The sequence below is a fragment of the Alosa alosa genome, chromosome 11 (genome assembly GCF_017589495.1).
Source record: "Alosa alosa isolate M-15738 ecotype Scorff River chromosome 11, AALO_Geno_1.1, whole genome shotgun sequence".
NCBI classification, from domain to species: domain Eukaryota; kingdom Metazoa; phylum Chordata; class Actinopteri; order Clupeiformes; family Clupeidae; genus Alosa; species Alosa alosa.
The window spans coordinates 3,858,335-3,871,030 of record NC_063199.1 but is presented as its reverse complement, the minus strand read 5'-3'; the positions used below and the strand labels follow the sequence as shown (position 1 = coordinate 3,871,030).

General features: G+C 42.6%; 2 protein-coding genes across 3 annotated transcripts in view; one reads left to right on the top strand and one right to left on the bottom strand.

Moving 5' to 3' along the window:
• Positions 1-517: 517 nt before the first annotated feature.
• On the bottom strand, positions 518-5,773 carry tmem170a (transmembrane protein 170A). The gene is made up of 3 exons (XM_048257192.1): positions 5,317-5,773; positions 3,725-3,895; positions 518-2,820 (listed from the first exon to the last, which is right to left on the bottom strand). The coding sequence occupies exons 1-3, from the start codon at positions 5,429-5,431 to the stop codon at positions 2,690-2,692; spliced, it is 417 nt and encodes a 138-aa protein (XP_048113149.1). The 5' UTR covers positions 5,432-5,773; the 3' UTR covers positions 518-2,689.
• A 66-nt stretch (positions 5,774-5,839) lies between these two features.
• cfdp1 (craniofacial development protein 1) overlaps positions 5,840-12,696 on the top strand; it is a 53,754-nt gene continuing 46,897 nt past the window's right edge. The window contains exons 1-4 of one of the 2 annotated variants that reach the window (XM_048257190.1): positions 5,840-5,959; positions 6,075-6,202; positions 6,607-6,736; positions 7,288-7,471. In XM_048257190.1, the coding sequence (XP_048113147.1) occupies positions 6,133-6,202; positions 6,607-6,736; positions 7,288-7,471 (384 nt within the window). In that variant the 5' untranslated portion in view covers positions 5,840-5,959; positions 6,075-6,132. The remainder of the gene's footprint in view (positions 5,960-6,074; positions 6,203-6,606; positions 6,737-7,287; positions 7,472-12,696) is intronic. The other variant, XM_048257191.1, reaches the window with a different exon arrangement.

Below are 12,696 nucleotides of genomic sequence, written 5' to 3'. Positions count from 1 at the left end.
CGGACTGACCGGAGCCCACTCGTCTCTGCTGCGTGATGCCATGTAAGCGTAGCTTCTCTTCTCCCTGGCAACGGCACGTTCCTCGCCCAGCTCAGGCAGAGAGCCGCGGTGCCGCAGAGTTGGCTGGCATGAGATGCCCAGGAGTAGGAGTGCCATCTGTGTGTGCGTGTGTGTGTGTGTGCACGCACGCATGTGTGAGGGAGGGAGAGGATGGACATGTTGAGTGATGGGAGATGGAGTGAACAGAAGGCAGATTAAAGCATCGACTAAGCGAAGATCCACCCAGCCAGGAACCTGTCGATAAGCTTCCCCTACCACACACAATACTGTGTAATATTCAGTGGAGTGTTCATTCTCCCTCCATCACACACACACACACACACACAAGGGTGTGGCACACCCAATGTCACTGCTTAATCCTGAGGTAAATCGTTGCTTCATAAAACAGCTGAATGAAGTGCACCTACATGCGAATCTAGTAGAATAGAACAGAATTATAAGACGCAAAGGCATAAGATATATATAATCTGAAACATTTTATTACATGAAAATATTAACAATTGGCACTTAATTTACAGTAATAAAATCAACCTTACCTAGAAAAAAAAAAAGAAGAAAAGAACACCCACATCATGTTAAATAACAGTAAAATCATGTTTTCCACTAAACATGGCAATTCCCAAAACAATCAAAAAATGTTCAACAGTACTGTTAAGCCTTTCAACAATTTATAAGGGATGATAAAATACCTTTAGAAAAATAAATATATTTCTGGAATTAAGAGACCATAGGCCCAGTTTTGCAATGCATTGCTTTCAGTGAGTTCTGCTTGCCAGAATCTTCATGGCCACTTCAGTTAGTCTGCTTACCTACTGAAAAGCTCCGTACAGGAGAGGTTACCAACAACAAACACCCCCTTTTTCCTTTTGAAAATATCCGCACAAAAATAGCTTCCTGAGGCCTGTTTAAGGAGATTGTGAAACATTGTGACACCCCCCCCCCCAAAATCCCCCAAGAGGGAGATCAAGCAAATCCTGAATGTTTCACATTATGGCTGAGCTGACCAAGTGCTTACTCAACTCACCGGGGAATTCTGGGTAATGAACATATTACTCGGAAATGAGACCAAAGTAGCATCTCTTCTCTTATCATGTTGCAAATATCTGAATATGTCTTTTCACATCGTCAACCCGAATGAGAGTAGAAGATGCAAATTCAGTGTAGTGTTCCCAAGGAGTTGGGAGAAGTCCGAAACTGTTTAGCTATTAATCAATCAGTCCGCATGATCAGCACGGTTATCAAAGCATCTACTGCAGCAATGCCCCACCCCTTTCCAAAAAAAAAAAAAAAAACGCAAGACAGAAAAGAACCACTGAGAAATAAATGATCTGTACAATATGTTAAGATCTCTTTGGTAAAGGTTTAAGAAAGCTTAGTAACTACAGGATTAAAGAAATCTGATTCACATTCATGTAGGCGTATGGAGTGAGGTCAGCACATGTGTGTGTGTTTTTTTGAGCATAGCAAACATTATGAGACAACATTATCATGATCAATTATGAGATGCTGTACAAAATAAAGAAGGCCCAAATTTAGTCAGGTAAAAAGGAAAGGACATTGCATTGTTATGGTACAAAGTGAGGCCAAGTTGCTTTTCAAAGAACACAATGTAAAAGCCTGAGACTACAGAAATCCTAACAGGATTTCTAAAAGTCTTTAGATTAAATACGAATTGTTCCTGACTCACTCAAGGGGAATTACATAGCCGTCCTGCCTGCACCTTCACAATGAGATATATTTGATTTCCTCTCCAAGATGAGACTGAGCTACTTTAGTTCTTCTGGCTCTTGGTCAGTTTCTGGCTGAGCACACGTGCACATGCGCACACACACACACACACACACACACACACACACACACACACACACACTTTACCCCCTTCATTAGAAAGCTGGAATGGGTTTTAGTATGTACAGGTCATTTCACACACATTTGTCTGGTTGTAACATGATTGACGGTGTTGAGCACATGAAAGATTAGACGAAAAAGGCTTAAAGATGGAATGAAATCAATGCTGAACTCCAGTATCATGAACTCAATCGGTCCGGTACCATATCACAGAGCTGCTGTATACATTCTGTACGATAGTGACGCCATTTTCAATACAAAACTACTAAGGGAAGGGCAAGGATTCAGTTCAAATAGCACAGAGATGCTCCCGTTAAGTGCCGCTCATATTAAAAAGGCTTCAGAACATCTGCCCTCTCTCGAGTCTGGAATGTTCTACTTTCAAATAAAGTGGATCGTGTGCAAGACATCTCCATCCACACCTGAACAAGAGGTCACCTGCCCCTGACTGCTCTCCTCTTCACACCACCTTTGTTTAGTTACAAAACCTGGCAGCAATCCCTAAGTGTCTAACCACTTTCCTAAATACAACCCCTGGAAAACAAAAGCCCCACCATGTCACCTTATAGAAGGAATGATGTCAAAGAAACTAAAGATTTCTCAGCTCTTCACCTGGGGGATATAAGGCCTCTGAAGAGGGTACAGCTGAGTCTTGCATAAGGTGTCCTCTCTGTGAGTGAACACTGATTGCATATCGTCTCTCGTTCTCTCTTCCCTGCTTTCTTTCGCTCGTTCTGTCCATCCAGCATGGAGACACGTGGTGTGTGCCAGGGGCCTCGTGCTACAGAGTGGCCAGGACTCTGAGGAAGGAGATGATGACCACGCAGAAGGACTGGCCCACGCCGAAGACCAACGCCTCCAGAGAGATCATCCTCTTCCCCGCCGCCTTATACACCCCTGCTATCGCCGCACCTGTGAGGAGACACACACACAATTTAATCCTGACCTCTCTCAGAAATGGTTCACATAACAATATTAGATGTATACGTAACTGGATTAATTTACCAAAAATAAGTAGTGGCCAAAATGACCAACATGTTTCCAAGCTTGCAACATTAATAGCCTGACACCAAATGGATGGAATGGAGATTTATTTTTAGAGTCAAGAGCCTCATTTAGGATAATTACCTTTAATGTTTAAAGAAAAATTATAATCTGTCTGAAAAATCATTATGCAACACCTGTGAATTTATCCATGTATATCTGAGTGCTTACAGAAAAGTCAAGACAAACAAGCTTGTGCTCCAAGTACACTGCAAAAGTGAATTTAGGGTTCATGGTTAAGGCTCCTGCTAGCTTTGCTGTGAACTACACTGGACATAAAAGGCAGTGAATATTTTATGAGCACACTCTGGGCTTGAAATAAAAGCTTAATGTGAACTAGCCAGCCATTTGTAAATCTGCATTCTACGTACACTATCTGGAGACAAAGATGCCTTGCTTTCAAAAATGCCTTGCTTTAAAACTGGACAAGAATGAACAAGCCCATTTGGAAGAAAAGGCCTCCTGGAGTGTCTATGAATGTGCTAAGGAAATAGAGATTACTAGCATTCCCTGCAACTGACCTATGGTATCTGGAAATCAAGCGGACACTTTAGAACTTTAGTAGGCTACATCTTACCTACTACTACAAATGCCAAACAACTTACATTTCAAAGTTTTACATTTATAAATTCTGGCTAAGAAAGCCATACACTTTGAATAACGGCATGCATTCATAAAAATATGAACACCATACCACGAGGACCAAAAGTCAACCTAATGAGGGTGAAAGTCTGCAAATTGTTGGGAAAGGACGGATGTGTGTGCAACTCACTGGTGAGGACGCCGCCGGTGAGGGGGCCCAGGACACCCATGAGCACGATGGCGATGGGCATGAAGCGCGCCATCTTGTGCTGCCGCAGTGTGAAGATGGCCAAAAGGGCCGCCGGCAGGTGGAACATCAGCGAGGAGACGGCGGTCCACAGGAACACGCCATACCACATCTCTGTTAGAGCAAAGGGAGAGGGAAAGGGGGGGAGAGAGAGAGAGAGAGAGAAGAGAAAGGAAAAAGGTTGAGTGAGAAGTTGAGAATTGAATAATGAAAGTGATGAGTGAGAATAAAGAATGGGGATAATAAGAGACAAAAAATGAATCTAAGGGGAGGTGAAATAAAAAAGGAGAGAAGATCTAGGCTAGGCTTTTTTAAAGCCTTCACCCCACTGACATAAACCTTACAATTCCAACAAACCGTCATTGACACAGGGGTGTAGTGGAGCTAGACAGCAGGGCATAAACCTCACTAAGGGATTTGTGCCACAAACAACAAAGTGCATCATCTGCAATTCTGCAAAGCACTGGCAAAGAAACATTACATTGTCAATTTTACAGCAACCTTACAACTAAGGTCAGACAAAGGATATGTTGATGTCACACTGATCTGGTGACTGACTCATGAATTATTTACCCTGTGCAGGACCATCTGAACCTTTTGCACATGGCCAGCACCCAACAGAACTAAGGTCTAACAAAAATTAAGTAAAACGTGATCTTATGCAACATAACACTATTCATCGAAATCTAATATAAGCCTTGTGTGTGTATGCATTGGACGGACTTTTGACATCCTGTGGAAAACAGTCAGTTAATACTTATTATGCAAACCTGAACGTTTGTGACCTCAAATCCAGGAGTTTAAAATGATTACAGAGCCCGTTTATGTAAAAATCTCACGAACAATGCATGCCCCCCCCCCTTTCTAAGGCCGTTTAGTCGTTATTTGTACTTTTCCTGAGTGAAAACAGTAGCTGCTACTGTGAAAATGGTGAGAATGACAGTGACTGAATGTTACTGCCCAGACAAATAACGTTATCAGCTTTACGGATACGGGAAACTCTTTGTAGTTTACGTTGCCTGTACCCCAAGTTACTGCCATTACCGTTAACTGACTAAATCGGGCCTTTACGGTGATTTAAGTTTAGAGTTGTAGCCAGGTTAAATAGTAAACGCGAAACCAGCAATGAATAACGTTAAGGCAGCTTGGTAGCCTTGTTTACCAACCAACTACCTCACAGTCGCAACATCCAAATAAATACAATCGATACCACTATTTCGTCAGTTTCTTGGGTGGGGTTATGTATAGATAAGTCTTGGACAGGCAACATTAGCCGACTAAAATGACATGTCTCCATGCTCCATCTAGATGTTTGTTGGCGAGCTATCGCTAGCTCACGTTACATAGCTAACGTTAGCGCACGAACACAAATGCGATCAAAGTGGCCAACAGTTCATACATCTACAACACTGAACAAACACTAATCCCCAATGCGACCCATTGCTGAAACGTAACACCAAAGTTGTCGGGAAACAATTCAACGTTACATGAACTGGTGTGACTGGTTGGCTAAAAGAAGCTAACTAGCTACTCACCTGAAAAGTCGCACAGCGATGTATCGTTGGCGCAATTGTAGCCATGTTTTCTTGGAACCAAATTCAAACTGAGAATTTGCTGCACAAACCCTATATCGGTATGCCCACTCTGCATCTCTTATCGACAGGACACGACAAACATGAGGGAAAACGCGAGAATCCAAGTACCACCATGAGAAAATCGATGTGGGTTTGTTGTTTGACAGCCAGTAACGTTACTCCCATGTAGCAATTAGCTAACACAAGCTCGCGAGCTAGCACTTCATAAACACAAACTTGAGCTTTGACGTCATGTCGTCCAAGTGACCGTGTGAGCTCAACTCATAAGAGATCATAAGACAAAACTCCATCTAGTCTAGTGCTACATTCAAAGCTATTCATTATTTCTCAAGAAAATAAAATCTTCAGTACGCATCCAAAAATGTTGCTGGATTTATTTTGTGATGAATAATTCTGTATTATAGAGTTTATGGGCGGGGTGATCTCTCAGAGAAGTTTGTACCATTGGACTTTCCGTACCTTTACGCGAGACGCATGAACATGGGTTGCTGACTGTCTATGGTTGCTGACGGTCGCATGCTAGTCTGATGTGTGCAAGTGGCGCATAACACAGATTTAAAAACTGCATTTAAAAGAAATACAAGTAAGATACTTAAATATTTGATGTTACGCCAGTTACTTTATAGTTGTTAGTTTCACTCTCGTTGTACTGTAAAAGCTGTAACGTAGGCTTCTATTCCCACGCATCTCATTATCAGAATTTCCTGGCGTTGGGTAGCTCTTTTGTTGTTTTAGGTTGCAAATAGTTCCAAAAAAATGATGAACTACTCAGACTATGATTCTGATGACTATTCGTCAAATGAGGATGAAGATTATGTCCCATCTGGTAAGTGGAACGTGAAAAGTTGGAATTGCTCAGTCAACCCAGCAACATAGGTAGCTAAGGTTAGTTAGCGTAGCAGGCTAATCATTCAAAAGCATGATGAAACTAGGATGTGCAACAGCGGTATCATCCGTTAAGCTAAATCGAAATTCCCTATAACCTGAAGTGTCAAAACGAAACTCCGTTTTCACTCCTTCATGTTTTTGCTATTTATGACTACTTTTGATTTTGTATCGTTCTGTGTTTGAATGATGGAAGGCATGTAGTTGCTTTGTTGTTAGCACTCTTTGGTTACTAACAATTCCAGGTTCTTGTCCTTGGAGGACCTGTTCATTTATATCAGACTGAAACGTTGTCTGAAATTATGTTAATGTGTTGCATTCTGCTGTGGATGTTCTGATTGGCAGATGACAATTTGAGTGAAGACGATTTGAATGAGTGTGTGCCAGAGGAAGGTTTGGATGGGGAGGGCCAAGGTGAACCACAAAGCAAGGGCATGAAAAAGAAGAAGAAGAAAGGCAAAGATATCACAGCGAGGTAAACACTGGCTCCAAACCTCTCTGACTGTACATAATAAAGTATACAAAGGTTGCTTGAAGAGGTGTGTCAACCAGTCATTGTGTGTTGTTCGAAACAATATCAATGGTCTGGCTTTAGTAGGATACTTTCTATTTTGTTCTTGTGGATGTAACAGGCAGACCTGTTCTTGGGACATTTTTTTTCCTGACTGTTGCTTATGCAAGTGACTTGATCATGTTTCTGTATTTAAATTTCAGTTTATGTTGTTGTACATTGCATTGCATTACAACAGTTGTTTGATTTATTAATTGCTTTCATAACCACTATGTGAACTTTCATTCATGTATGCTTAATTTGTCTGTCCTCTAGTACTTAGTAGCCTACTGCTTTTTGTATGATTCACTGTTATGAAATCTTTTTATGAAGTCTTTCCCAGCATATCAGCGGCTCAGCAGATAATGATTAACTAAACATCACAGTGGGGACGGTTGCCTGCTAAATTAATAGCTGCATACTGTACATACTGTAGCTGTAAAAAAAGTAATGCTCTTTCTCTTCTCTAAACAAAGGAAGAGGAAGAAAATTGGACTGAAGCTTGAAGGTGAAGAGGAAGATGGTGTAAAGCAGCAGGAGGACAAAGCAGAGCAGGTCGAAGAGGAGACCTCTGCCGAGCCTGAACCCAAGGCTGACCAGAAGAAGAAGGAAGATGACCTGTGGGCAAGCTTCTTGAGTGATGTTGGCCAGCGACCTAAAGTGAGTGCCACGGCAACATCAACCAGTACCTCGCATAGCATTCAGTGCTGTGTTATGTGGATAGAAATTTGAATATCCTTCTTTCACAAGCGTCTCACACCATATCTTTAAGCAAATTCAGTTGATTATTTAAGATAAGTGAGCGTATGCTTTAACCTTTGTTGTGGCATCCATGTTTTTCACACATTCATGACCCCTCACAGTGGGAAAAACAACGGCATCACAGGGGCGGTCCCTGATATTCCTAGGTGGCATGAACAGACCATAAGCCTCTATGCTTATGGATGACCTCACTAATGAGTACTTTTGACATCAGATCCTGTTATGTTTGCTGCCTATCGGCAGCTGGATAAAGTTTAGAGACATTGGACATAGCCTATGCTGTACACACATACACACACACACCTATACCAGATCATTTAGAGACATTGGACATAGCCTATGCTATATACAGTACGCACACACCAGGGGTGAAAGTAAGCCGGTACTGGCCGGTACGGAGTACCACTAAAATATTTGGAGAGGGTACGCCGTACCGGAAAGAAAACTATACTGTCTCTGAAAAATATAGCACTTTCAGCATGACAACACAACTGCTAACGCCAAATTACCAGAAGCAACACGTTTCCCCAAAATATATTTCATATACATCGCTTCTGAACTGTATCTGAATTGTGTCTAAACCTCCCGTGCAGCTGGACAGAGCAAGCTATAAGCAAGCTATAATTGCGCCAACGTGCACTGGTATCCAAAGTGTTTTAGCAGACGGATTTCTTGGAAAGTCTCCCAAATAAAAAACATACAGGCTAAAGAAAATTATGTTGATGTTTCAAAGCCTATTCTGGTTTTATGCAGTGTTTACGGAGAGACAGGAGACAGACAGTCGGTACGGAAAGATCTTTGCCCAAAATGAAAAGTGTTTTAGCAGAAGTGATGACTCAAAGAAACGTGTTTCATGATATACAGTAGCCTATATAAAAAAAAATTGATTGGAAGTGGGAGCGAGCAGAGTAACTAGGTTAAATAAATAAATAAATGTTGAAATTAAGTGTTTGCAATTTATTCATAATCAAAAACAGATGCAGGTGGGTTAAAGAGTGATACTAGAGTGATAAGAAGTCCTAGTGAATGCTTGATAAGTAGACTATAATACAGTAAATAAACAAATAAATAAATAATTAGGCTAAGTGAAATTTTCGGCGTGCGCTCTGGGCGCGCATTATAACTATATATCATAGTACCACCAAGAAATAAAAACTACTTTCACCCCTGGCACACACACACACACACACACACCCCTATGCCAGATCATTTAGAGACATTGGACATAGCCTATGCCAGATAATTTTTCAGTGATTGAATTTAAAAAGAAAATCATTTTTTATAATAACAAATCGATTTAAATTAAAAAAAAACTTTATTTAAATCAATTTTTTGCCCATCCCTAGTTTGAAGACTTTACAATATGTTCATTCATTGTTGGAGGATCAAGAATTTGAAGCATATAACACTGCTGTGTCAATGTTATGTTTGTCCATACAACTAGATAGATAGATAGATAGATAGATAGATACTTTATTGATCCCCAAGGGGAAATTCAAGGTCTCAGTAGCATACAGACATCACACACAACATGCACTAACAGCAGAAAAAGTAATAAAAGTATACAAACAGTGATCCAGGAACTGTAGTTAATTAGGCTTAGTCCACACGTACCAAACCAAGCTTTTTTCCCTCCGTCTTCCTGGAACCGTATTAAGAATATTTGCGTCCAAACGGATCCATCTCAACACGACTCAACACGTTACTTCATATCCCAGGCCTATAGGTGGCACTGTTTGTTACAGAAATAGACCAAAGCTTGCGCGCTGTGTAGGCCATACAACAGACAGAGTAGGCTACGACAAAACTGGCTAGTGCAAGGAAACCAGAATTGTTTGTGTGGACTTATAGTGAACTGTTAACTGTAGTCAACTGTAAAACTAATAAAACTTAATTTTTACGGTTTGTGAAGGGTGCAGTCCCATCCTTTATTTGGCTAACGCAGGTAAAAATAATCTCCTTTACTTTCTTTGGTTGTAGGATAGTCCGCGATTCACATTAGTTTTGGTTATCACCGTAAGTGCAAAGACTAGGCGTACCCAAGTTCTAGGCTATTCCGTCACCACATTTATAATAGTGCTATAATACCTTTGTTAGTAACAGTCGATACTTTTGCTTGCATCAAATCGTGCATTCGCATTTAGTGTGCATCTATAGGCTTAACATGACTTCTAAGCGTCTTTGTATACTCATATCTGACTTCACTATGAATGCATTTATTTATGTTGTAAGACATGTAAAATAAATGAATGACACCGGCACTACGCACAAATGAATGTAAACTTACACCGCACTTCCCTAATAACTTAAGTTATCTCTCGTCACTGACAGTATAGTCCAGTGGACAGCCCATAGAGCCCCATTGTGGACCCGGAAATGTTGAGTACACCAAAGTTTTATGATGGAAATATATAGTATGGGTTCCCAGCATGCAGAAACTGCCGGATGCTAATTTGCATATGTTGGCCAATTTGTGTAATTGAGCTAATTAGCATAAATTAGCATAATAGCCTATATTGATCATATTATAAGAGCTGCTTGGCCAAAATGGACAATGTTAGTATGTTTTTAAGGGTTACTTCAATAGCCTACCTTAGAGCACCAGAGGATTACAATGTAATATATCTGTATTATTTTATATCCTGATATAAAAAAAAAAAAGAATACTGAATGTCTGATATTTATGACCGCACACTTTATGCAGATTAGCCTATAGCTTAGGCCTACTATTTCTATTACAACTCTACCACATTCAGCTGTGAAGAATGCTACCAAAATTGTCTCCTTAATTCCAAATGGAGACACAGTTGACCGAGTAGATTCCAGTGTAGTTAAGAGCAGGTAAAACTTGAGGCTGGCTTGCGAAAGAATAGTTGTTTATTCTGGATGTAACAACAGAGTTCTGGTAACCCTGTTGTACGCACAGCACAGCAGTGTTGCAAGGTGAAGCCAAGGTAAGAAACTGAAGCCATGATCTGGGAAACTCCTAGATAATTATATTACCAGAATATACATTCACGTCTGGGGTCAAATTGGAGGGGGGGGAAACAGGCAGTGATATAGCCTTATTCAATTAAGACGTCTTGTGGGCTAACAATTAGTTAGGTACACCATTTGCTATTGTAAGATGACAACATTCTGTCTGCTTACAATAAACATCCTGTCCCCGCAGTTTCTGCAGTATTAAACAAAGAACCAAAAGAATGACATACAGAAAACCACTAAAATCTAACAGCTGTCTGGTTGAAGCCTGGAAATATTGTAAACAAAGTAGCATAGTTGGCTAGCTTATCCTAGTCTACTGATTGGACTGTTCAGTTTCCTCATGTGTGTTTAAGGTAATACTGTTCTCCTTGGACAAGCCTTTTGGGAAACATTGGTATGTTTTGAGATGATCATTCAGTTCTCCCAGAATCCCCAGCGCGAAACATTGTGGGAATCACAGTCCAGCACGCTGGCGTTCCCACATTCAGTCCAGCAATTAGTCTCTGGCGCTGCCACACAGCAGGTGGGGTGCACACGCCGCAAGAGCCCTACTCACCCTGGGGAACCACAACCACCAGCGCCCCAATGTGGGGCGTGTTGGCAGTCACCTGGTCTGTCGCCTCTCGACCCCAGCTCCCTTCAGAGAACGCCCTCAGGTCGCACTTTCACAGTGTGCACCACCGCAACGTTCCTCCAACACCTGGCGGGGCCTAGCCTCCACTGCCACAGACTCCCTGGCGCTGAGCACCATAACTGGCACTGCACCTCCGATGCTCCACTCCGTGCGTCGCCAGTCGGGCAGCAGACTCCAGTTCCTTCGCGAAGCCGGACCACGCCAAGCGCAGCTACAGCTACCGACGTTGGCGTCCCTCCTCTGCTGCCTTGTCGCAGAGCTGTCCTCCGCTGTTTCGGCCACTCCACACCACCACGATCGCGCCAAGGCCTAGACCTTCTCTCTGGCTCGTGCCATTGGATTTCACACAACAAACTTTTTTCCCCCTTATTTTTCTAAAGAGCACCGGCGAACAGGCCGACTCGAACAGGCTCCGCCAACCGTCCATCCTCAAGGCACCACCTCCTTGCCGCTCCACCTCTGCTCTGCTCAAGAAGCCAGGGCCACCGCCAACTCCAGCCTAAAGCTGTCCGGGCGGGGCAGGGGCTCAAGGTCTTCTCTCGGTGAAGTAAGCGCCCAGGCCAGCGTCACTACCTTATTTTTTTTCCTCAGACCGCTCTCCCAGTCGGCGTGAAGTCCTTCTCCGCCGTGGCCACTGCATCAAAACCCTCTTCAGGCAAGCATTTCTCCCGTAGCTAGGTCCAGGCGACGGCTGATCTCCTTCTGCGGCTTCTACTGAAGGCCTCTGTAAGCTTTTTAGTACCCCTTACAAGGGTTTTCTTCGGATCCTTTTGCTTGGGCCTCCACCTAGCAGTGAGCATGGAAGGATTATGAACTTTCGGGCCCCTGGGCCCAGATGTATTAAGGGCCCCCCATTAATTGTCGCATATGTGGAAGGGGGGTTTGGAGGTCCTTCCTCAGAATTGTTTTAATTTGTTTGATGTGATTTCCTGTATTCTGGTGCATTTTGGAAATGGCCAATACTAAATTCAATCATATTCATAGCCTACATCCTGATGTATTGATATTGAGGCAATAATTTCATGCGAAGGCTTGGGCTTCAGGGCTCCCTGAACCCTTGGGCCCCTGGGCCGGCCCGGTAGGCCCGTGCAGTAATTCATCCCTGGCGGTGAGGTCTCCCACTCCCGGCTCCTCCAGCACTGAAGACACTGTCTCCTACAGAACGCAACTTGCTCCTCCATGAAAACGTGCCCATCTACAGGTGCTGCTTTGGAAAGCAGCAGACCGTCCTGATCCACCGGCTGTGGATATAACCATGTTTGGAGGGAGTTAGAAGACAGGTATGAAGAAAGGAGAGGAACTTGCCCACCCTCGATTCAAGTCCTGTTGCTCCTCCTGATTTGTTAGATGTTATCAGCTGTAACTGCAAAGCTGAGTTAAAACTGTGTATACATGTATCTGGAAAGTGCAGCTGTGCAGCTGCAGGCCTGGCCTGTACTAATTATTGTTTCTGCAAAGGCAGTGATGTTACATGTGGCAATATATTTACACAGCAAAAACAGCA